The 25,477-nt window shown below is 58.1% G+C and overlaps 1 protein-coding gene across 2 annotated transcripts in view; it reads left to right on the plus strand.

The window, feature by feature from the left end:
* KCNK5 (potassium two pore domain channel subfamily K member 5) overlaps positions 1-21,277 on the plus strand; it is a 37,581-nt gene extending 16,304 nt beyond the window's left edge. For both annotated transcript variants that reach the window (XM_012746910.3, XM_012746911.3), the window contains 4 exons: positions 14,399-14,510; positions 15,981-16,147; positions 16,445-16,613; positions 18,570-21,277. In XM_012746910.3, coding sequence (XP_012602364.2) covers positions 14,399-14,510; positions 15,981-16,147; positions 16,445-16,613; positions 18,570-19,435 — 1,314 coding nt within the window. In that variant the 3' untranslated portion in view covers positions 19,436-21,277. The remainder of the gene's footprint in view (positions 1-14,398; positions 14,511-15,980; positions 16,148-16,444; positions 16,614-18,569) is intronic.
* Positions 21,278-25,477: the final 4,200 nt, after the last annotated feature.

A 25,477-nucleotide genomic window follows, 5' to 3' on the forward strand; every position in this document is an offset into this window, starting at 1 on the left:
ATTTCTAGGGCCCATGGTGGGGGTCCTGACCCAGGAAAGGTGGAAGACCCCAGGGGAGGGGAAGGGGAGCAGGGGTGGGTACAGTCTTGAGAACAGGTGGGGCGTCTGGCTGGGAGATTGCTGTCGTCCTAGTTGGTTCAAGTCTTTTGAGCCTGAGCTTCCCCCTCTGTGTTTGGGCTTCTCGCCGTGCTTCGTGCCTGCTGTTTGGACTTGAAAGGGGCATGGCTCGAGCCCCGGGCACTGTCCTGGCCTTACTGTTTGTTGGTCTGCCTGCCGCTTCCTCTTGCTGCTTCTGCTGTCGTGTAGTTTTTCCCCGTCCACCCGTCTGTCTCTGTTAGACCACGTGGTCCTCCTGGGCAGGGCCTGTTGTGCACTTCTTTGTTGTGCCTGATGTCTGGGCACAGGGCTGGTGCTCAGCAGATACTTAATTAATTGATTGACCTTGCTTCGGGCTGCACCGAGCAAGGGAAGTTTGTCCATGACTCTGGTCCCATCTTTGTGGTGAGTGGGTTGGTGGGTTGCACTGTGCAGGGCTAGTGGGGTCTGGTGGCTGGCGGGCACAGCTACATTTTTGTCACTTCAAAGAGAGGAATGGCCCAGGGGCCCCTGAAGGAGTGAAGGATAGGAAAACCCCTTCTTCTCCCATCTTGCCCTCTTGTCTCCACACTCTTCCTGAGAAGTGACCAGCAGCCTCACTTTATGGGGAGAGGGCCGAGGGATTTGAAGAGGGCAGCTGAGTCCTGGAAGTCCACTGCTTGGGGAGTTGTCTAGCCCTCAGCGGCCCAGGACAAAGGCCCTGCTTCAGCAGACTGGAGGGGAGATGGTCCTCGCTGGGCCAGCCCATGAAGTGGCTGCCCTGCTACCACTCACCAGAAACTGGGCCCCACAGAGGACAGGGGACAGCCATGCAAGGAATGGGTGCCACTCCCCTGCCTGACCCTCAGGTGACTTGGAGACCTTGTACATTACTTTCTTTCAGCATCCTCCAGCCACATACAATGCGCGCCCACCCCCAGCAGCCGTGGATATGTGTAAACTAGAAGTTCACGAATCAGGAGCGTCTCTAACTTGCCTGTGTGCCAGGCTTCATGCTCTCCATATCCAGCCTTTTGGTCCATAACCTTGAGAACTAGCTGGGAGGTGGCATCTTCCCATTTTACAGATGAAGAAACTGAGGTCATGACTTGTGGGGCTAGGGAGTAGCCAGTGCTGTGCAGGCCTGTCTGTCCAACGTCCTTTCACTCCACTGAGAAGGCTGAGGGGCTTACCAGAGCCCGAGTGAGTGTTAGGGGTTAAACAGGCTTGGCAAATGTCCATGCTTAAAATCCCAGCCCTGTGGAAGGGGAGAAAGCACGTCTGCGCCTCTGAGGCATGGCCCTCGTTCCTTCTGTCTCTCGTGTTTCGCAATGGGACTGTGTCTTAGAGTCAAGAGTTTCCATTTCCTCTTGCCTGGCCTGTCTCTGGTTCTGGGCCCCAGGTTAGAGGAGTAGGAGGTTTTTCCAACCCCCACCCCACCCCTCACCTAGCGCAGCCTCTCTGTGCTCGGAGGGCCTGGTGGTGGTTTTCCATACCTTCAGCACAAAACAGCTCTGTGTCTTAACCCCAGTCACATCCCACGCCCAGTTGGCCGGGGCTGGGAGGTGGGCGGGGGGCCACCCATGCGGGAGGCAGGAGAGGCAGTGACAGCTGTGCCCGGCTGGCCCTCTGCCTCCTGACATACCTGGGCACCGAGGGCAGAGCTGTGCAGTGGCTGGGGTTGCCAGCTACAGGTGCTAGGCTCACCCTCCTTTTCACTCTATTTGGGGGTCCTCTTTGTACCCCAAGGTCACGTCTTCGTGACCTCCCAATGGGGGTCTTGGCAGCCAGTGCCCCTGGTAGAAGCGGCGTGTTCTGAGATCTGTCAGAGAGTCCGGACTTTAAGGACAAAACTCCCCTCGCCTCCTGCCCAGTGTTTTCAAGGTCGACGAGCATCTGGGTCTTGGCTCTTATCTCTGACTGTGACTCAGTCTCCTGGTGGGGTTTGAGTCTGGGATTTGGGGGGCATGGAGGCAGAAAGCCCTCCCACCCTGCCAAGAGTGCCATCCATACCAAGATGTCTATGCTGGTTTGCTGGTAGCTCCTTGTACAATTTATTCCAGAAAGGATGGAGGCCAGCTGTTGTCTGGCTCCAGCCGGAGACTGAACCAAAGGAAATGGGCTTGGACTGCAGCCGGAGGGATTTAGGTTAGAGTCAGACAATAAGGAAGGATTTGGGGACAGGTGCTTGGCTCTCAGGAGGATCCTGTAGGGAGCTTTGTAGGGAAGGATGGGGCAAGATCGATGGGCGGCCACGGGTGGATGGAAAGACCACCTCCTCGGCCGGGCTCCTTGGGCCTGGCCTGGGTAGGAAGGGGTGGCTTGTACCAAACAGGCAAGGAGTAGAGAAGCTGCCGCCCTGGGCACAGAATTAATACCACCTCCTAGTTCCCCCGGGCCTTTCTTTTTTAATTAGTGGAGAGGCTTACAGCTTAATCACTTGGTCATCTTAAACAAATTATATTTAATGATAAATGGCTAGGCTTAACAGTCCCTTATGGTCAGAACCGCAGGCCCCAAGGATAGGCAGTTACTTATTACCCGAAGTGGCCAGCCGCAGGCAGAGGGAAAAGGGAAAGGAGGGAAGGGCAGGTGGCGAGGCCCCTGGGTTTTGGGGGGTTTGCCAGGTTGTCTGGGGCATTCTGAGGGGCAAGGGGTAGAGTCGTATCACCCCCAACCCTTTTCAAGGGTACAGGTGTAACCTGGAGGGATGACAGTGGCAGGGTCAGGAGCAGGCTTCCTCCGGGGAGGTGGGGGTCTGGGGCCCAGGGCAGGCAGACGTGTCCCTGGGGACAGGACTATCTGGGAACAGGGCTGGCAGCCAGGGCACAGGAGCTTCATGGGCCAGAGTGTCCTACCTCCCGCTGCGGGGAGTGGCGGCATGCTCGGGGAGACCTCCAGCCAGTGCATGTCCCACCTCCCTGGACACCCCTGCCCGCCCCACTCCCCACCCACCTGCCTCCTTCCTCTGGAATCCTGATGGTTCCAGAGTCCACAGGGAGCTGACTCACCAGGGCAAGGACCTCTGGGGGCTTTGGCCTTGCAGACGGGTGGGGTAGGCACGAGGCACTGGAAACAGTCATCAGCCTGTGCTGCGCCCGCACCTGCCAGGGCTCCCGCCTCATCCAGTGGGGCCAGAGCCCACATAAAATATAAAATGCAGCACTGGCGTGCTTGTGCCCCTGAAGGCAGGTGACTTGGAGACGCATTCATTTAGGCAAGTAGTGAGCACCTCCTAGAGCTAGGTTCAGAACGTCAGGTAGCAGTGAGCGCAATGGGCCGAGGGGCTGGGAGTGTGGAGTTTGCTGTTTTGGGTGGCGTGGGCTCTGTGAGGAGAGTGAGCCGGGGAAGGCACCTGGCACAGGGCGTGAGAGCTGCAAGCCACAGGTACCGTCCCAGGCGCCAGTCCTGCAGGTGGTGGAGGAGGGAGGGCATTGCCATCAAGACGCCTGGCCCGGTGCTCCAGCTCTGAGGCTGTGTGCAGCGGGTTCAAACCCTCAGAACGGAGGGTCCTGCCCGGCCCCTTGCCCGATACAGGAAGCAGCAGTAGTCAGTGTTTGCTTTTCTTCCCAGTGCTCGTTTCTGGAATATGCTCAGCACCAAGCCGTGCATCACTTCTCATAACCGGCACCCCACCCCGATGAAGCCATGGCACCCCTATTTTCCAATATGGAAAGTTAAGCTCAAAGAGGTGACAAGATGTGCCCCAGGCAACCCACTAATGGATGCGGCATCAGGATTTGAACCCAGGTGTGTCTGCTCCAAAGCCAGGGCCTGTCGCCTCTGCCCTCGAGTTGCTCCCAGAGGGCTCCAAACTTGACTTTCATGATGTTGAGTAGACTGGCCATCCCGGCTGGTGTGCCCGGTGCAGATCCGGGCTCAGGAGGACGGGCTGCTGCTGAACCGTGTCTCCCTCGGGTCAGCAGCCCGGGCTGGGGAGATGGTGAGTCAGCAGTCCCCGTGACCTCCCCTGTGGCCTGCTCCAAGGGATGTTTGTAGAAACCTCAAGTGGCCGGCGACTTCCGGTGGTTGCTCCTTGCACCCTACCTCAGAGGGTGAATCTCAGAGGCATCCCCAGGGCCGTGGGGCAGAGAGCACGAGCATGCACTCGCCCTACATGTTATAGGCAGGTCAGACCCGGGGGCGTGACCCCACGGCCCCTGACAGCACTCGGTTACCTCCGGGCACCTGCCTGCTCTGCTGTGGCTGGCATCACCTGGCCTGGTCCTGGGGAGGGGGTGGGTGGCCGGGGTGTTCTGTGGGCAGAGCCCTCAGGTGAGGGTTAGGGCCTCTGGCAGGTCTGCTCTGTGCTTTGTCACCACCTTGCTGTATGGCTTCGCCTTGTCACTCACCCTCTCTGTGGATAGATTCCTCACCTACAGGGCAGGAGTAGTCATGTGCATTTGCCTGGTTTCCCTTCGGGGCCCTGTGTCTGGTTGGGACTGCGGTGGAGGGGGCGTGGGCGTGTGAGGCGGTGCGTGACACGTGTGGGCTCGTGAAGGGGGACATGCTGACTCAGGCTCTCCCATCCGTGTCGTGGAGGAGGGAGCTGGGCCAGGAGCCGGATTCGATGCCGGGGGTGGGGTGCTAAGCCACATGCTTGGGAGGACACTTGGGAGGACAGCCCTGCTCCCTGGTGCCCCACACCCTCACTGGGAAAGCAGAGAGCTGCTCTGTGCCGCCGGACAGTCCCCCTCTCGCACTGTCGGCCCACTACTTGGGAGACACCTCTTGTCATCTGTCAGGGCAGAGAGGGGTGAGACAACCCTGGGCCTGGATTCTGGGAACAAGGAAGGGGACAAAGTCACAAACCCAGGCCCCAGCATCCCAGATAGGTCACGGACACCAGCACAGGACCATGGACCCAGGCCACGACCACCCTGAGGCAGGCAGCGGTTGTGATGAAGGATGTCCGTCTTGTCATTTAAGCCTCACTGGACATCCTGCCTGCCCTGCATCCTTCAGAAGATGATGTGGAGGTAGATTTTGAGGACGTGGCTCCCTCCCGTGTCTGCGCTCCCGGGGATTTCCACACAGCGCATAGGCTCGGCCCTCCAGGTGCCTGAGAACGCGTGCTGACTCCCATCCTGAGCCCGGCCCCAGGGCTGCACTGTTTGCTTTAGCCGGGCTGCAGCCCTGACAGGTCACCAGCCCCCGCAGAGCTCTGCCCTGGGCTTGTTCTCACGGGAGGGCTGCCTGGCTGCTAAGGGGGGGTTACCGTCCCAGCCTCAGAACAATGGGGACAGGGTCACCTGCCTTGTTTTCTTTGTCCCTCCCGAGGGAGGACAGGGTTCCCAGGCCTGTGAAAGTCGGAAATCCAGAGGTTTCTGCTGAAAACCTGCTCCCATCTGGCAGGGGCTTGCCCCCGTGCGTGAGACCTCGCCGTGCCTCTGGACTCAGCAGAGGCTGCTGAGAGATGGCCCAGGAGGGCGGGCAGGGGAAGCCCAGAGGCGCATGGGAGGACAGTCGTGTGCACGGCTGACTCCAGGGGTGGGGTTCGACTCGGTCCCCGATGCGGAGGGAGAGTGGTTTGGGTCTAAGGCAGTGGTTTTGAAACTTGGCTGAACATAATGTTAGAATCACCAGTCCCGGGCCCAGACTATTTCTCTTGGAACTGTGGGGGCAAGACCCGGGCATGCTTATTTTTCTAAGCTCCCCTGATGATCTCAACATGCAGTCCAGGTTAAGAAGCAGTCTGGTGACGCCTAACGTGTGCAACAAGGGCGGGAGCAGTATGCCACTTTCCCGCTTGCCTAACGGGTGCTTGGGGTTTAACCGAGGTGTGACCAGCCATGCAGGGCCACCATGGGAGCATGGGGGCAGAAAGGGGGGAGTGTTTTGTACGCAGCCCCACCTGTGGCACTGTGGGGCCTGCTCTGGCCGGCTGCCTCCTCCCCGGGCTGAGGGACGGCAGGTCGGCACTGGGCACATTACTTCAGGGCCCCGAGAGGAGTGTAACCTGCGGCGGGATCCGGGGAAGCAGAAAGCAGGCTTGAAGGGGCTGGGGCTGGTGGCCAGGGCGCCAGGCCCTGAGCATGCGGCTGTATTTCTTGAGTGTGCCGTGGAGGAGAAGGGCCTGGGCGGAGGGGCTGGGCTGGGCCCAGAAGTCATGGTTCTGGGCAGAGGGATTAGAGGGAGGTGGATTTGAGGGAGGTGTCACCCGCCCCAGCAGTGGGACCCCGCAGTCATGGTCTACCCTCATTTTACGGAGGAGGAGGCATCAGAGAGATCAGAGGTCCTGGTAGGACTTGAGCAGAGCCTGGGTCTTCAGACCCCACAGGGACATCCTGGACCGCCAGTCTCCGGCAACTGCTTTAGCCTGCCTTCCTCCTTCTAGATCTTTCACGTAGGTATTGGAGCAAATCTGGGAACGCAGATAAGCAAAAGAGAAGTTAAAGAAGTCCCCTTTGCAGCAGCCCGTCTCTGGTCTTGGGGAAGACAGGTCGGGTTGCTGCCCCTAGCCCCAGCTTCTGCTCCGTCCTGGGCACAGACAGCGGGCGAGCTGGCCTGCGGCTGGCACAGGCGTCGGGGTGGCACTGTTGGGCCCTCGCCAATACCTTTGCTCGTAAACTGCGGCTGCCCTCCGAGCCACACCCTGGTCACCTGGCCCGAGGCGAGAGGGCAGCGGGGAAAATACCAAGAATTCCTTGTCTCTGCCACGCACACGCCCTCCTGAGACAGGGAGATGGAAGGCCCGAGCCCGGCACCCCCATCACCCTCCACTGAGGCAGCGCCGCACGGCAGATGCACTTCTGGAACTTAGTGAGAGCCGTGCCCAGGTCAACAGAGTACCTGTGGGCGGGGCCCAGGCATCGTGTTTATTTAAATTCCAAGGTGGTTCCACTGGGCAGTGCAACCTGGGCTGAGAGCCACAGTGCCTGTGTGGTACCCAAGCCTCAGTTTCCTCATCTGAAAGCAATCCCAGCACCGCTCCCCCACGCCCCAGTTAACCATAAGGGAATAGTTTGAGGAGTTGGGTCATTCTGGGGTGGAGAGTGAAAGGGAGTGGTGGTAACTGAGAGCTTGGCCACTAGAGTTTCCAGTTCTCGAATTTGCCTTGGGAATAGGAGGGCTAACAGGTGGGCACATCCTCCCAGAGGGCTAGCCTGTCAGCTGGGCAGACAGCTGCCCGCCCCTCCTTCACACTCCCTTTCTCCAGCTTCATGGGAGCTGAGCCCTTTCCCATCCCCCCTTTATCTGTTCCTAAGTTCCGTGGTGCTACAAAATTTGAAAACCATCGCATTAAGCCCAAACTGCAAATATTTGCCTAAAAAATGCCTGAGATAGGTTTACTAATTTCCTTCTGCCTGTCCTGCTGAGAGCTCCCCCACTGGGCTCCCCACACAGAGGGGTTCCTCGCTGGAGACCAGGCGGACAGACAGACCGGACACACTCAGGGGCCAGCGGCGTCCTGCTGCGCGGCGAAGCTGGGGGCTGGGAGGGAGTTGGACGCGTGTGCGGAGATGCCGCCTCCTGTCTGCTCCTGGCCTGGCTCACCTGGGAGGTTGGGGGGGCAGTGGTGGCATTCCCTTCCCTCAGCAGCCTGCCCAACTTGCTTGGCTGGCTGGGAAACTGGTCAGGGTGGCTGGGGAGCCTCTGGGGTCAGCGGTCAGGGTGAGCCTTCTGTGCATGGGCTGGGGCATCTTGGGCGTGTCCGTTTCCCCCTACCCCTGACTCGCAGCTGTCAGGTGAGGGGGGACCTGTGGAGCCACAGTCCTCCATCCCTTCTCCCGAGTGCCTTAAAGGAGCCAGTTCATCAAGCTGAGAATGTTCAGTTGTCTCTGTTAAAACAGGAAGTAGTGGGAAGAGGTGGCAGGTGTGAGGAGGGTTGGGAACAGTGACTCCTCTTGTCACCCAGTCCTGTCCTCCAAGCACAGGGCTGTAAACCCCTGGCCCTTCTCTACCCCCGTCCAGGGCATGCCAGTCCCTCTGGTTTAGCCTTGGGGGCGCATGGTCTTTGCTCCTGGGTCAAATTGCCACACGGACTGGAGTCATAGCACTGGTTGCAGGTGCGTTTATCCAGTGCCTACCTGGAGGCTTGCTGCCAGCGATGGAGACACCCCCTCCAATGCAACCCAGATCGGTCCCACCTTTCCCACGAGCACAGGTCTGCACCTGTGGCTTCCTAGAGCTCAACCTGAGCCGCAGTGGCCTTGCTGTACCTAGGATTGACCAAGTGTCCTCAGAGAGGAGGGCTTTAAGGTTTCAGTAAGGAAAGTGCCTGGCTGGAAACAAAGTTTCAATCCACAATCCGTTGCTATTCCTTTCCCTGCTCTCAGCACATCCACTGCCTTGGTGCAGAGTTTCCAGAGGGGACAGGCCTCCCTTCCTGCAGGAAGGACAATCCCGCCACCCCAGAGACCTCTCCCAGCACCACTGCTGCTTGCTCTGTCGCCTTGACCCCCTTCCTCGGGGCTCTCTCTGCCCCCCTCACCTCGCCCCTCCTCAGCTCCCGGCCCTCTGCCCTGTCTGCCCAGCCTGCTGAGCCCCCACTCTCCACCCAAGACCAGCTGGGTGCTGGGGGTTTCAGCAGCCCCCTGTGAACCCCACTGCCGCTGGGCTGAGCCTCTCTTTCCTGCCCTCTTGCTAGATACAGGCCTCCCCCTTGTTGCTGATGACTTATTTAAAAGCCAGTTACAGAGCAACGCTGGGAGATGTTGGGGAGGAAGGGGCACTAGAGGGCAAGTTAGTTGAGCTAGAGCGTATACCCTCATTTAGTCATTTATTTACTCACACATTTAACAAGTATCTGTTGAGCAGCTGTTAGCATTATGTGCCAGGCAGTGGGAACATAGCAGCGGAAAAGAAAACAGAGAAAAGTCCCTGCCCTCGCGGAGCTTGCATTCTAGGGGAGTCCCTGCATCCCTGCGGGTGTGTCCCACGCCGCTGCCTGGCATGTCACTTCACCTGCAGCGGGACGCCCGCCTGCATCCCCCTCCCCCGCTATAGATGCTACAGTGGCTGAGAGCCACACCGCCTGGGCTCCTGTCCCAGCTCCGCCACTCACTAGCTGTGTGACCTTGGGCAGGTGCCTCTGTTTCCTCATCTCTGAAATGGGGACAACAGCAGTATCTGCTTGACAGGGTGTGAAGATTCCGTGGGCTGAGTGATGTGAAGTGCTTAGCTCAGTGCCTGTCTTCACAAGCGCTCCAGTATCAGCTTTTATTCAAATACCAGCTTACCCTCTGTGAAATGAGGACAAATGAGTGACGCCCTCCCCTTCGCGAGGGGGGAGGAGGTAGCTAGGAGGGCCACGTGAGAGGAATGATATGTTACCGATACCTTCCAGGCCAGAGGGACCGAGTGAGTGCCGATGGAGTGAATTATGGGTTGGCGCGGCCGGGGATGGTAAGGGAGGTCGCCCTCGTGAACCGCCCACGGTCTGCGGGCCCAGCGGGGCTGCAGTCGAGCACGATTGCCGAGGCTGCGTTCTGCACGAGCAGGAGAGAGTTCTGTGATCCGGGAGTGGTGGCGGCTGGGGCAGCTGGAGGCAGGGCCAGGCGTGGCTGTGGGTGCCTGGCAGCTGCGACCCCTAGTCTATAAAGGGAAAGGCCCCACCTCAGCCCTGCCTGCCGCACCTGTAGGTGGGCGTCGTGTCCCAAAGCCCTGGATGTGCCCACATGTCAAGACGAGTTTCTCCAGAAAGGGGACACCCGGCAACTGCTGCTGGAAGCCTTGGGTCCCCGAGGGAGGAGGGGGTGTCTGGGAACCCCGCTTACGTGGGCAGGGAGCGCCTGGGAAGGTGTGTCAGGGCAGCTGGCTGACTGGAGCTCTGGGCAAGGGCATGGGTGTCGCTCGCTGGAGGGCTGGCCGGAGCGGCTGGACTGGTTTTAGGGCACTGTTTTTTCAGCTGGCGAGAGGGGTGGAGGTATGCACAGGCCTTCTTCCTGCAGCCTTTATAGGACAGGCGATAGGATACAGCAGTTGGGACCCAGATGGGCCTGGCTTCCAGTCCCGGCCTTACTGCTTGTAGCGCTGCAACCTCGGGCTACCTCCTTAACCTCTCTAAGCCTCAAATCCTCATTTGTAAAATGGAAAAAATGATAGTATCTTCCCAGCAGGGTTCTGTCCTCATTAAATGAGCTAAAGGCACATAAAATGCTTAGCGTAGCACTTGGCACATAGTAAGCCCTCAATAAATCACAGCTGCTTTACGACGAGGGTGACGGAGACAGGGAACTCTATTCTGTCCCCAAACAAGAGCTGGGCCCGGGCTGTGCACGGGCTTCCCTTCTCCCACCGCGCTCCCGGCTTGTACGGAAAATGAAAATATTGTCTTGTGTGACTTTGGGAGCCAAGTTAAAGAATCCTGCAAGTGAACAGGGGCCGCCTCCTCCCGCGAAAGCTGTTTCCCTAACCCCGAGAACGGGACGCCTTGTCTAACAGGGTGTTTGCCTGGCTCTCCCGTGTCCTTCCCCATAACCCACGGGCGGCCTCAGCCCCGGGTCAGCTTTTCCCTCCTGGGGGACCGGCGAAGGCCTCCTCCTCATCCTGCCTGACCCCAGCCGTGATCAGTCCTGTGTCCCAGCCAGAGCCTCAGCTACTCGTGGTGGGAATGGGGAGCTGGCACCCCAAGTTCATATCTGGACCTCGGCTTCCCGAGCACAGTTTTCTCCCCTGCCAAGTGATCACAGGAAGAGCTAGTTAGGTAATACACGTATAAACGCCCCAGCAAGGGGTGTCTGACATGCCGCAGCACTAATACTATTACTCCCCCCAGCACTGCAGTGGGACCAAGCTGACTCCCAGGTCAGCTTCTGGGGAGCCATGAGCAGCGGGGGGACAGGGACACTGGGGGAGCCCACGGGATGAGCAGAGCAGGGAGTGTAGGGAGGCTTGAAGTTGCGGACTTAAAACCACACAAGTCTACAGCCTAGCCCAGTTCTGCCAGGTAACCTCTCTCCTCCCAGTGTGTGTAATTGCTCTCGCTGGGTCTTTGCAAGGATTGGTGGCGCGCCCAGCCCCAGAGAGCGAGGGCCCTTGGGAATGCCAGCCTCCCGCTGGGTGACCGCATGGAGATCAAGGAGGTCACGGGAAAGTGAGCCACTGGCCAAAGGGTAAAAGGCAGGAAGCCCAGCTCCCCACCTCGCCATACTCCCAACCTTAGTGCCTTTGTGTTTGATGTCTCCTTAGCACCTGCTAAATGATTCTCAGATGGCAGGTTACCTTTGGAAGCTAGTGTGTCCCAGGGGGAGCAGCGGTGGCATTGTAGGAGGGGCTGTCCTCTGAACTGCAGGGCCTTCGACATCTCCAGCCCCTGCCCACTTAATGCCAGCAGCACTTAGCCTATCACCCACTGGAATAAACGCATGGGGAGGGCAGGGGTCCTGTTCATTCACGGCAGTGTCCCCAGCACCTAGAACAGCCCCTTGCACATACAACACCCCCCTCGGCTTCTCCAAACACTCCCAAAAGGCACAGCCACCCCCAGTTGAGAAACTCCTGTTCCAGTCATACCTTCAGCAGTACCCCTGATGGGAGGCGGTCATCCCTATCTCAATATTTTCATTATCAGAAATCGATTATTGATTACTGCAAAGGGTATCCCATTGTGAGATAGCTTGTTATCTGTAAAAGCCAGCCCCATTCCTTCTGGGACCGTGGCCTTGATTAATACACTGTCTGACACCCGGAGTGGAACAAGGTGCCCCACATGGTGGCCTGACCCTGCAGGGAACAATGGGCTCGTTACCTCCCAGCCCTGGGTAGGCCCGGAGTTGACATGGCCTGAGATTGCATTTACTCTTGGCAGCCGCCCTAGTGTTTATTGGTTCATGGTCAGCTAAAACCCAAGGACTTTCCTCTTTGATCCTATACTAGCCTTTTCCAATCCAAAGAGTGAGATATGAAAATTTAAAAGGACACTGGCGACTTGTTAATTCCGGCCCCTGTTTCTAGTCCAGATGATTTTTGAGTCTCAGTACTGCCATCGCCACGTGTTGGCTATTCTTCCCATCGCATGCTTATCTCCAGTTTTGCATCCTCTGCACGCTGCATTGCTCAGCCGGCTCTGTCCTCACGCTGCTGCTGATTAAAATGTCGAAGAGGCCAGGCGTGAGTATGGAGACCTTGGTGTTGGTCGATAATGATCAGTACTTCCTGGGGTTGTCTGCCTTTGAATGGACCCAATTAATCCTCACTTCCCCCCCCCCACCATGCCTCTCTGTCTTGTCCACATGAATATCTTTAAATCCATCTGCTAGCTGCCTTGCTGATATCTAGATTTATCGCATTCCACAAAACTCCAAGGCTTTGCAGCAACTTTGGAGGAGATGCACTCAGCTGAGCATGACTGGGTCTCGGTGAATCTGCGTTAGCTCCTAGTGCCCACCACTTCCTCCTCGGAATGTTCCAGACACTCTCCTCTCCCCATTCAGAAGTTTGCAAGAGTTCAGGTTTGTTTTCCAAGTCTCTGGAATCCACCCTTTTCCTTGTTGTGAAAATAGGGACAGCTTGTCTTCTGACATCTTTCCTGTGCCCCACAGTTCCATGGGAATGACCGGAGGTGGTGCTGCGGTGTCATCTCTGGTCAGTCATTCAGTTCCCTTTTCACGTGTGTCCTCGTGTGCCCTTTCCATGTGTTTTCGGCCGTCCAGTTGCAGATTACGTCCGAGATAACAGGTGGGGGCTACAGGGCAGCCGAGTGGGTCTGCGTTCTCCACCATCTGCTTGACATTAGCACACAGGGCCCAGGCACTTCCTCATTCTCTTGCTCCAGACGCAGATTTGATGTTTCCAACGGCCCGCCGGATGGTCCTTGGTATTTACGTCAGCCCTCCCGTCGGCCTGTTAGTGTTTAAGTGTCCTGGTTATCGCGTGTGCGAGTGGCCTGCCTGGCTGGCTGGCCCACGGCTCTCTGAGGTGCAGAGTCTGATGTGACAGGTCCCACCTTTCCACCTTGCAACTGCACCGCCTTCTCAGCCTCAGAGATGCTCCGGAAATGCAGGGAGGACGCAGGGCAGTGGCCGTGTGGTCTGATGGTTTGTGCGACAAGCATGTCATCATGGGAAATTCTTCACCCGGTACGCAGATCAGTTTACAAGGGCCGCTGCTGCCTGTGTGAACTGCACATTCCTTCAGAACAACCTACCCTTCCCCCTTTTCCCCACCAAACCCCAGCCATGCCTTGGGTGGGTTAGAAATAAGGTTTGTTGGTCTTCCTCGTGTTCCATCCCTCAACTCCTGCCTCTGCTCCCTCTATCCTTGTCTTGATTTTTGTAGGGAATTTGAGCACCTAGGCTCTGGGCTGGATGACCCATCCTGGGGCCCTCCTTGGGGACAGGACTCAAATCCCAGACTTAGAGCTCCTTCTTATGGGGTTTCTGGGGCCCAGGCTCTGCTAGCCGATAAAGCCCCATTGGTAGGTTGGGGTAAATGGTGGGCAGAGCTGAAGGAAGGGGCAGAGTCAGAGACTAGTCAGATGGAAACTGGTTGGGCCATTGTCAGTATTGCTGGAGCAGGTAAGGCCATCCTCCAGGGACATCCCCAGGTGGCCTCTCACCTACTGTCCACGTTGGAAGCTCTGTGGGGAATGACAGCACAATTCTGAGTCACCCTGCAATGTATTCACTGCCTTCTGGTCTGTCCTTTCCCAGACAATTGCTGAGCCCAGGGCAGAGAGAGGGGGATACAGGGAAGAGAGGAGAGCGGGAGCCTGTGGGGGAGAGGGTGGGTTGGAGTCCTCAGCATGGGCGTGAGGACCTGCTGATTTGCTTGCCCCCAGAGGACAGATCTAGAGGCACTGAGCTGACCTCGGCAGGTATCCTGCAGTGGGCTGAAGGGTGTCTGGGAATCCCTCCCAGGCCAGCTCTGAACTTGGCCTCTGCAGGCAGAACACTCTCTATGGAGGGCTGAGTGGGGCGTAGGGGACCTCCCGTGAGTCTGCATCTCATCTGCTGCCTTTGAGAGGCAGAATAGTCTAGTGCAGCGCTTCTCAAAATGTGGTCCTTGGACCAGTAGCGTCAGCCATCACCTTAATAGAAATGCCCCTTCCCAGACCTGCGGAATCAGAAACTCGGGGGGTTTTGTTAGGGCATGCTAGTAAGTTTGAGAAGCACTAGCTCCGTGAAGGAATGAACTTGGGGGCCCGATTGTCTGGGTTCATATCCTTACCAGCTCTGTGACCTTGTGCGAAACCTCTCTGATCCTCTAAAAAATGTTTCATCTGTAAAATGGAGACATTTATAACTGCCACCTGGTTATTGTGATAACTACACGAGAGTGCGAACAAGGGGTTTGATGCAGTGTTGTCACTTGGAAAGCATCTGTGTGGCCTCAGCTCCGAGCTTTATTGTCTGTCTGTCTGTCTCTCCCTCCTTTTCAGGTAGTCTCTGATGCCGCAGGACAGGGCGTGGCCATCACAGGGAACCAGACCTTCAACAACTGGAACTGGCCCAACGCGATGATTTTTGCAGCCACGGTCATCACCACCATTGGTAAGTCTTCTGGAACCTTTAGTAGGATAGCCAGTGCCACGCCTAGCTCACTGGAACATTATAGGAGCCAGGCTCGTCAGGGGTAAAGTCAAGCCAGGTGCACGCTGTCCTTTTGATGCCTCCCTGGGGATTCAGTGAGTGCTTGGTGACTAGCTCTGCCTGGGAGGCTGTCTCCATGAGGCCTGACCTGGGCTCTTTGAAATGATGACATAGCTGATACCCAGAGCCTTGTGGGAGACTGAGCAGGCTGCTCACAGCACAGACCCAGACCCTGCTCGCTCACCAAGCTAGGTTTCCGTTCCGGTTCTCTATGGTGGCATCGCCAGCCAGCCCAGAAGTTGGCGGCTCAAAACACAACTTCTTATCTTTCACCGTTCTGGGGGTTGACTGGGCTCAGCTGGCCGCCTCTTGCTTGGGCTATCCAACGTGGCAGTAGCCAAACAATGACCGGGTTGGAGTCATCTGAAAGCCCAGCTGGCCTGAGGGCTCCTCCCATGCCAGGTTCGTCAGTTGGTGCTAGCTGTTGGCTGAGAGCACAGCTGGGAATGAAAGCACAAGGCCCCCACGTGTGGCTTGGGCACCGCACAGCATGGCAGCTGGGCTCCAAGAGGGAAACCCCAGAGGGAGCATGTCCAGGGAATCAGGAAAAGCTGCAGAGTCTTAGACCTCATCAACATTTGCCGCCTCGACCGCTCCCATGGGCAGAGCCCGAGTCAAAGGGAGGAAAATTGGACTCTGCCTTGATAGGAGCAGTTGCATAAGAAGGGAGAGAATTGAGAATGGTGTCCGGAGACTGGCAACCACTGTACCTCCGGGGCCTCTGCATGGAGAGGGGCCTCTTCTGGTTTGCACAGCAGTACCGTACGGATCGTGGGAGACTCACCTGTGTTTGGTGGGGGCACAGTCCCTGCTCCCAGTTTGATAGAGGAAACGTAGCCCGTGCCATCGTTGCTTTTTTTTTTTTTTAATATATTTTATTTTATTTATTTACTTATTTTTTTGAGACAGAGTCTCACTCTGTTGCCCAGGCTAGAGTGCCATGGCATCAGCCTAGCTCACAGCAACCTCAAACTCCTGGGCTCAAGCGATCCTGCTGCCTCAGCCTCCCGAGTAGCTGGGACTACAGGCATGCGCCACCATGCCCGACTAATTTTTTCTATATATATTTTTAGTTGTCCAGCTAATTTCTATTTCTTTAGTAGAGATGGGGTCTCGCTCTTACTCAGGCTGGTTATAATTGCTTTGTAAATGATCATGATCAGGGAGTGATGGAGGGAAATATTACTTAAGTACTGATATTAGGTCAGTATCACTTGATCAAGTGATATTTAGAGGACGGGCCCTGAGCTGGTGTGTGTGTGCGTGCGTGTGCTTGCGTGTGTGTACACGTGTACATGCAGTGGACATGGGCTCAGTGTGTGTCCGGCCCTCCCGCTGTGGCTGTCCCGACCTCACTCTCTCCTTCCCCAGGCTATGGCAACGTGGCTCCCAAGACCCCCGCCGGTCGCCTCTTTTGCGTCTTCTACGGTCTCTTCGGGGTGCCGCTCTGCCTGACGTGGATCAGCGCGCTGGGCAAGTTCTTCGGGGGACGAGCCAAGAGGCTGGGCCAGTTCCTCACCAAGAGAGGCGTGAGCCTGGTATGTCCCCAACCCTCAGTGGTGGGCAGAGATAGGGGGACGTGACAGGTAAGGGGGAGACGGGAAGGCTCCAAGAATTGGACGGGGCAGGGGTCCTAGGACAGATGGCAAGAGGGCAGCGTCAGAGCTCTCTGGGTCAGGCTGGGAGCACCCCTCCCTCCGTCTTTCCCAGCGGGAGGCCTCCCCGGCCTGGTGCCCAGCTGGCCGCCCCCCAGCTGCCTCCCCGGCCCTCTGGGGCCACCGCTGGGCTTCTCAAGTCTCCACTGGTGTCTGACTTGGCCTCTTGCTTCCCGCCAGCGGAAGGCGCAGATCACGTGCACGGCCATCTTCATCGTGTGGGGCGTCCTGGTCCACCTGGTGATCCCGCCCTTCGTGTTCATGGTGACCGAGGAGTGGGACTACATCGAGGGCCTGTACTACTCCTTCATCACCATCTCCACCATCGGCTTCGGTGACTTCGTGGCCGGTGAGTCCTTGCCTCTGCCTCCCCTCTTGTCTCTCTGCTCCTGCAGTTCCAACGCAGCAGACCCTTGTTGGGGGCCTGGTAGGCGTCCCGTGTTCTGGGCACTTCTCCCACCCAGCGGGGTTCTCAGCCCACCCTGCCAGTTGCAAGAGGAAACTGAGGCACAGAGTAAATGCAGTAGAGTCTTTTCTCGCTCGTTCCCTTTATTGTATATGGCTTTCCCCCTTCTCCTTTTCTCTCTGTTCAGGCTCTGATCTCCTCCTCTGTTCTCCCCTGACTCCTGAGCTTGGGTTCCTGCAGGGCTAGGAGTAGGGCCTTTGGCCCCCAGGGTTTGTGCTTGTCACCCAGAAGCCTCCTCGCCACCCCCTGGTCCCAGCAGCCTTTCATCCTTCAGGGGGGCTGTGCTGGAGCCTCGCTCTTGGCACAGGCAGCTTAAAGACAAGGGAGGCCTTCTCCCCAGCTGCCCTGCCCCTCAGCCCTGCCCCTTCCCCCTCCTCCCCTCCTAATCCGGGGAGGCAATAAGATTCTTTGGCCCCTTTGTCTGAAGGCCTGCGACCAGCTGGCTCCAGCCACGCACATACTTGAGCCTGTGGCCTGCGCTGCATCTTGGTTCTTAATCTTCTTGACACCCTCTTTGGCCCTGTTGACCTTGGCTCTGCTCCAGGGGCCTCTGTTCTCCACCCCTCCCACTCCCCAGAGGGCAGGGGGAGGTCGCCAGCCTTGTGTCCCTTGTATGTGGAATCTGGCAGGGCGTAGCTTGAGCACGCGGGAGGAACAGGCAAAAGAGGCACACTCCACTGTCCCGGCAAGCCTGGCCTGCTGCCCTGGGAGGAGGCACAGCCCTGCCACCGTATAGCCCCTGGGCCCCAGAGCAGGTGGGGGGAAGCCTTTTGTATGAGGGAAGCGCAGCGGAATATTTAACTGTACTTTCTCAGCCTCAGCAAGACACCAAACCTCGGCCCTCAGTTTTCTCATCTATAAAACTGGTAAAAATAATGGCGCCCACCACACAGGATGGTGGAAAACCAGTTATTACTCGTGAGTACGGAGGGTAGGGCCTGGCTGTGTTAGTGTGCCCTCGTCATAGTCATCATCAGACTCTGTGCTGGGGGCCGTGGGCGGGACTGGCAGCACCCCTCCGCTGGAGCCCCTGCCCTGGGGGACAGCTAACCTGCACGGGAGGCAGCCCCTCTGTCCAGTCAGAGGGCGGAGACGGGAGACAGACCAGAATGGCCGGAAATGTTAAGTCATGAGAGAAATCTCAGACGACCCTGGGGCGTAGCAGAGCCATCAGAGCTGGGGAGGGTACCGGGAAGGCCCCTGGAGCCAGAAGGGGACAAGTGGACAGAGCCCTCCAGGCCAGGAGGAGAGCCAGGTCCACGGAAGACAGAAACGAGAAGTCGGGGAGCAGACCAGACCTCCCAGGGGCATAAAGACGGTCCAGAATATTTCCTGTCAGGGTCAGCGCTGCCTGGGTCACCTCCACCCGGCCATCAGCCCCGTGCATGTTAAACAGTGCGTCCATCCCGGCTGTGAGGGTGCCCGTGGCCCCTCCTGTCATTTCCACCCATTGAGTCTTTAACTGACTGTGTCATACACGCACAGCAGCTGGGGGCAGTAGAATAACGGACTGCGATGCAGCTACTTGTGACCCGTGTCTTGACCTGTGTGTTGGTTACGTCTCCAGTTTCCCAAGGCCCCTTGAACTTCCCTCAAAAAGTCACTGCCCTCGTTTTTTGTAGTTGAAGAAACTGAGGCTCAGAGATAGGCTGGTGGCTGGGATGGGGTCTTGAATGACGGTCCCAGGCGCTCAGGGAAGACAGGGTGACACAGGCTCTGGAACAGGCCCCCTCCCGTACCCGGCAGGACAGGACGCCTGCTCGAATAGCACAGCGTGGCTCTTGCACGTTTCCGATCCCTGCTGACCCTTCCTGACCTCTGGGCTTCCTGTCCTCTTAGGTGTGAACCCCAGCGCCAACTACCACGCCCTGTACCGCTACTTCGTGGAGCTCTGGATCTACCTGGGGTTGGCCTGGCTGTCCCTCTTTGTCAACTGGAAGGTGAGCATGTTTGTGGAAGTCCACAAGGCCATCAAGAAGAGGCGGCGGCGGCGGAAGGAGTCCTTCGAGAGCTCCCCCCACTCCAGGACAGCCCTGCAGGTGGCGGGCAGTGGGGCCTCCAAGGATGTCAACATCTTCAGCTTTCTGTCCAAGAAAGAGGAGACCTACAACGACCTCATCAAGCAGATTGGGAAGAAGGCCATGAAGACGAGTGTGGGTGGGGAGAGGGGCCCAGGCCCGGGGCTGGGGACTCAGGGGGGCGGGCTGCCAGCCCTGCCCCCTTCCTTGGTGCCCCTGGTAGTCTACTCCAAGAACCGGGTGCCCAGCTTGGAAGAGGTGTCACAGACACTGAGGAGCAAAGGCCACGTGTCGAAGCTGCCCAGCGAGGAGGCTGGGCCGCGGGTCCCCGCGGACGGCTCCCCGGCCCCCGAGGTGCTCGGTCACCAGCTGGACCGCATCAGCGAGGAGGGCGAGCCGTGGGACGCCCAGGACTACCACCCACTCATCTTCCAGAACGCCAGCATCACCTTCGTGAACGAGGACGCTGGCCTCTCGGACGAGGACACCTCCAAGTCCTCGCTGGAGGACAACCTGGCGGAGGAGGAGGGGCCCCCCCAGCAGGCGGAAGCCGAGGCACCCCTGAGCATGGGCGAGTTCCCCTCCTCGGACGAGTCCACCTTCACCAGCACCGAGTCTGAGCTCTCCGTGCCCTACGAGCAGCTGATGAACGAGTACAACGAGGCCAGCAGCCCCAAAGGCACGTGAGGCAGGGCCGGCTCCCCACCCACCTGGACGGCTTCTCTCCCCTCACCCGGGGTGTCCTGTCATGGCTGGGACCCCTGGCCCCTGGTGGGGGGCAGCCCTGGAACTGGGAGTGGGGGGCCAGGGGCCTTTTTACCTTCCATCCCCTCCAGCTAGTGCTGCCGATGGCAGTGGCACCTGCCCAGGACAGGGCCTCTGTCCTCCCGCTGACCGTACCCCGGCTGTGGGGGGCATCTGTCCTGAGCTTGGCTGGTGCATGTGATGATTCACAGATCTGCGGCTGGCAGGACAGGTGGGGGGTGACCCCGAGGAGGCCTGTGCCTGCCTGGGCCTTCGCCCCGTCACTTGGTTGAATGTCACGGTTCTCTGAGGCCAAGGCCTCGCTATTTGAGTGCACCAGTATTACTGAGCGACTTCTGCGTGCTGGTACTGAGCTAGACGTTTCGAGAGAGAGGAGGGTGTGTAAGACCCGGTTCTGCCTTTGGGAGCTCTAAAGGGTTTGGGGAGGTACAGCTGTGACATGGGGGCCGGGCATTTCAGCACCTGGGCAGTAGCAGCCCCGTCTCCCCTCTGGCCTAGGGCCTGCTGCCAAGAGCAGTAGAGCAGAGGCTGCTCCGGGAAGGAGAGAGGCGATGGTGGGCAGGGGCTGCAACGGTTCCGACTCGAAGGACCTGGAGCAAGTCCAGTGTGGGCCCAGGTCTCAGTCCCACTTGTGGTCTGCCCAGCCCAGAGCCCTGCTCCCTGTCTCAGGCCAAGCGATGGCAGATGCCAGGCTTTCTGCCCCCCTGCCCCCCGGGTGGTAGGAAGGGAGAGTGGCAGGGCATGGCCACTGGAAGCTGGGCCTCCCGGGGCTGCAGGGCAGGGAGCTGCGGGCCCAGCTCTGGCGATCTGCCCTCACCCTTCCTGGAAGTGCCCACCCCACCTCCTGGTCTGAGGACCCACACTCCCCATCCTGCTGTCTCCTTCCGCGTGCCCAGAACAAGGAGCTCACTGTCCTCCTCCCATCATGGGCTGGGGGGTGGGGGGGTGAGGCCAAATTGCTCTTGGCTCACAGATGGGCAGTGGCCAAATATGTGAATCCAGCTCCTCTCTCCAGCTACTGTTATCGTGCGTGCATGCGTGTGTGCATGTGCACGTGCGTGCGTGTGTAAGAAAGGACAAGATTTGGGCTGGAGAGCAAAAGATAATGTGAAGCTGTACCCGGACTGTTTCTAGTGAGGGGTGGGCAGACTCGCTGCTGCCGAAGCCCTTGGGGTCTCCGTGATGCCCACCCTGTCCTGAATGTTTCTGTTATTTTTTTAAATGAACTGCTGTTTTTATATACCTGGAATCTGTCGCAGGCTTCAGAGCCAGTGGTTAAAGCACAGGGTCCCGAGGATTGGGATGTCCAGTGTCCGCCCTGCGGGCCTGCCCTGGTGACCTCAGCCAAGGCCATGACATCAAGGGCCAAGTCCCCGTGCAGAGCTGGGGAGGGACGCAGGTCTGCAAGTGAGCCGAGGTGGGGGGGGGTCCGTCGCAGGCGACCGGATGCCGGGCAGGGGCAGGTGACCACAGCTCGCAGCCCCTCCCCCTCTGCTGTGGGGGCACACGGGGCCAGCCTCCCCCAGACATGTGAAGACTGTGATGAGCGTGTGTCCGCACCCCCCACCCACCCTCTAACCATTGCAGAGGTTGCCGCCCCGGCGGGGGGCTGGAAGGGGAGCGACCTAGTATTTTCTGTGAAACGTTTTAACGAGCTTGTCTTGTTGGCTGTCCTGGAATGGCACATACTGTATGTACATACTGGCAATGACGTCAAATGTAATTTATTTTAACATTTTTACAATAAAATGTGAGGTGAACAGGCCGGCTTGTGCGTGCTGTGGGGGCGGTGAGGCGAAGGGCGGCTGGCTTGTGGCCCCTGAGCAGTGGGGCCGGGGGACTCTGGGAACATGCACAGGGGGCAGGGAGGACTCGGGACAGGCCGGGGACAAGAGGATTGGGGTGGTCTGGAAGGGAGAAGGCAGCGGGGAGGGGTGAAGAGAGAGGAGAGGCGGTGGGAGGAAGGATGGGGGAGGAACAGCATGAGGAGGTCCAGGCCTGAGGAGGGACTCAAAGGAGGGCGGGGGGAGAGATAGGGAGTGATGGTGACAAGCGTGTGTCACCAGCGTGCCACACTCAGTAACACGTGCATTGAGCTCATCTGACCTTGCAGCAGCCCTGTGAGGAAAGACGAGGGAGGAAACAGGTTGTTTTGTGTGAAATCTCAGTAAAAATGGTGAGTCCAGATTCAAACCCAGCAGCGCAGAGCCAGGGTCTGTTCCCCCGGCTGCCGCGGAGAGGAAGAAGGCAGCCTGCGGGCTTGTGCGCCCTGACAACTCTGGAAAGGGCTCCCGTCTCCAGGTAGGGGGACCAGAGATCGTCAGAGAAGACCAGGCCTTCTGAGCCCAAGGGTGGGCAGAGGCGCGTGGAGCCCGGCGTGGGCGCGGCGGCCAGGAAGAATGTCTGCAGCTGTCCAAGGCAGGCTTTGTCAGCCTCGGCTCTGCGGGGACGGGCCCCTCCTGTCACAGTTGCAGGGCCCCCTGCCCAGTGCACATGGGATGATTTTTGAGTCTACCGGGGAAAAAAGTTGTATGATTGCGGGAGTGAACCACATTTTTCATAAGGGCATGGATGCGTTTACAAAGAATCATGTGTATTTACCAACCAGTTCTACACTACTTGATGCCATCCTCCCTCTCTGCTGACACACCCCTTCTCCCCCTCCCCACCTCTCCCCTCCCCCTTCCTCTCTCAGGTTCGCTGGTTTGGGGTCAGCCCCTTTCAGCCTCTATTTATCCCTTGGCCACCTCATGAAGCCCTTTGACAAGGCCAGCTCCGAGCACTCGCGGCCCAGGTCCGTCTACCGTTGAGAGGAGGGCTCAGAAGGTGACTGTCCCAGGGCACACAGCTGACTGCAGGCTGAGAGCACAAGCTGAGGGCTGGGGTGGAGGTGTGGCCTTGGAGGGTCACTGTAGAGCTCAGTCTGGAGCTTTCTGAGTGAAAGGTGGAAGGTGGGGGAGGCGGGACAGCAGCTGGAGCAAAGAGTGGGCCCAGGAGGTCCCACGTTCCTGCGGGGTCGTGAGCAGAGGAGGGGTGCCGTGGGGCGTGGCGAGCATCCCAGGATTGTGCTGGAGAGCTGGAGGGCAGGTGGGAGGTGGAGGAGGCAGGTGAGCTTGGCCCCAGGTGGCTGGGAAGTCACTGGAGAGGACCCTGGCAGGGACATCCTTTTGTGGGAGCCACTGATTTATTTATAATCCAGGTCCAAGAGAACCGGGTAAGTGAGACCCACAGACTCCCTGGGGTCCTCACGTGGAGGCAACACTCCTACTCCAGTGGGCCCATTCCCCAGGCTCCGGTCCCGGCCTTCCTGTCCTAGCGGGAAGCCAGCACCACCTGCACTCTCCATGAGTTTGCTCCATCAGTGCTTAGGGAGCGCCTGCTATGTACCAGGCTCTGTTGTAGGCACTTGGAATGCCACCTGCATGCATGGACGAAATCCCCGCATTCATGGCTCTGACAGTCTTTCCTTTTCTCTGCTGTCATGTCTAGCCATTTTTCACGGTCTGTGCCATGGTACTTATGCCCTGTTTATGTCCCTCAAGACTCTTTTATTTTTATTTTTTTTTTATTTTTAAATTTCTTTTTTCTTTTTCTTTTTTTCTTTAGGGCTGAGATTTGGGAATCAAGACTCTTTAATGTCTCTTTAATCTTCATGTCTTTCAGCCCTCATAACAGACATTAATATTAATCCCATTCTACAAACGGAGAGGCAAATACAGGATTTTTTTCCCCCAAGTTCAAACAACTGAGTGGCAGCAAAACAGCTTCCCTGACTTGCATTCCTGTTCCTCATTCTACCCTCTGGAAGTTTCCAGTCTGAGAGGGGAGACGTAGGGAGAGAACCCGAAGTCTGATGGCGGTAGGAGACAGCTCCCGCCCTGGAGCAGTCTGAGCTGCCGGGGAGGGGAACCCAGAGAGATTCTGGCGCCCCAGCTGGGCCTCTGACTTCCCATGTGTCCTGGAAGTTTGGGTTTCACCCCTGACTGGAAGGGGCGAGGCAAGGCTAGCACCAGCCATGATGACATCTGAGACTTTCCTGAGCCCAGGGTAGAGCCGTGAGGAAGGACAGGCAGGCCGGGCTGCAGGGCCCTGGGTGTGGCCCCTGGGGTTCCTAATTTCCAAATTCATGCACAACTGGTCCAGGAGCCAGAGGACTATTTGCAGATTGCCGGGATGTTTGTGTGACACAGTGAGAGCCTCTCCCTAGCACCTCTGCCCCTCCTATCCATCCTGGCCCCCATCACCTTGGTCCAGGGCACCGGGTCCTCAGCTGGACAGCACAGGGTCTTGTGCCTGGGAGGGGCCCCACACATATTTGCTGAATGAATGAATGAGCCCCCTTAGCTGGTCTCCCTGCCTCTAATCCTGAATCCCTTTCCACCTGGCTATTACTGCAACAAGCAGGATTTGTCCTAAACTCAAATCTGACCCATTTCTCTCCTGTTTTAAACTCTCAGGGGCTCCCCATTGCTCTCCCTGGCTCCTGCCTCTCTCTCCAGCCTCCTCTTTTACCCCCGAGCCCCATCTGGGCTCCAGCCACTTTGCCCATGCTGTTTCCTCTGCCCTGATTCCCTTCCTTCCTTTCTCCTATTGAAGTCCTAAGACCTGTTGGGATTAGAAGTGGACATCAGCTTCTCCGGGAAGACGTCCACACTTATCTGCCCCCGCCTGGATTCCGGGTCAGGTGCCCTTCTGTGCTCCAGAGCGCCTGCCTCAGTCTGACCAAGCTGCTATGATGCTGCTCAAGTTCCCTGTCCCCTGGCCTCTCGCCCCCTCCCCTGACTGGGAGCTGCTGGGGGTAGCAGGGAGGGGCTTGTTTACCTTCCGACCTTGTCCGGGCTGCTAAGTGGAGAGTGGACGGCCCAGAGTCCCGGCCCTTCCCATTGGTAATTCAGTCCCTCTGTTCCTGGGGCAGAGGCCCAACCGGGGGGCAATGCTTGTTCCGCAAGGGCGAGTCCCAGCAGGGCCAGGTGGAAGATCCTGAGGGGCCTTGTTGCAGGCTGAGGTGGCCCGGTGAGTCACCTCATGTTGTGCCAAGTCACCTGGATCCAAAGGGCAGGACCAGGACACAGTACACCTAATTTATCCCCTAGTCATCTGCACCTCCTTTTGCATTTGCCCCACCTCCCTGCCTTCACCTCTCCCACTCCCACATGACCCGGGGAGCTGGGGGGGCTGGGCCTCTCATGGAGGGGCTGCGGATCCCCTGGACTGCCTCAGGGGCCCTCTGTGCACAGTGAGCCTTCGCACCAGGCCCGGCCCCAGTGTGCGCAGCCCTGGCACACCCGTTCCTGGGTCGGATCTCTCAACAGCCCGGGAGCCGGGTGCAGCATTTTACAAGCCCCAGTGTACCGGCTTTTTCAAAGGAGGTAATTGAATGTCTTGGTTTGGTTTCCCAGGAAAACAAAGCCTGAGGCTAGAACCAGGAGATGGTCAGAAGCAGCAGAAAAGGAGGTGGATATAAAGATAGGGAAAGAGGAAGAGGCAAGGAAGGTACATTTTTGAGCGGAGTTCCACTGTGGGCAACTGGGACTTGATCCTGCTGGGGCTGCTCTGAAGAACCTGTAGATTACACCCTGCAGGACAGGAACTTTCAGCATTTACCCATTGATTCCCACCCTCATTGGTTAACAATGGCCCCGGGAGCCTGGGCACGGTGGCTCACACCTGTAATCCCAGCACATTGGGAGGCCCCAGGCAGGAGGATCGCTTGAGCCCAGGAGTTTGAGACCAGCCTGGGCAACATAGCAAGACCCCACATCTACAAATAAAAAGAACAGGCAGGCCAGCATGCGCCTGTAGTACCAGTTACTAGGAAGGCTGAAGTGGATCACTTGAGCCCTTGAACCTTGAGGAGTTCAAGGTTACAGTGAGCTATGACTGGGCCCCTGTACTCCAGGCTGGGTGGCAAAGCAAGGCCCTGTCTCTAAAAAATAAAAAGGGAAAAAGGATGGTCCCAGGGAA

The sequence above is a fragment of the Microcebus murinus genome, chromosome 5, assembly GCF_040939455.1.
Source record: "Microcebus murinus isolate Inina chromosome 5, M.murinus_Inina_mat1.0, whole genome shotgun sequence".
Classification (NCBI taxonomy): Eukaryota; Metazoa; Chordata; class Mammalia; order Primates; family Cheirogaleidae; genus Microcebus; species Microcebus murinus.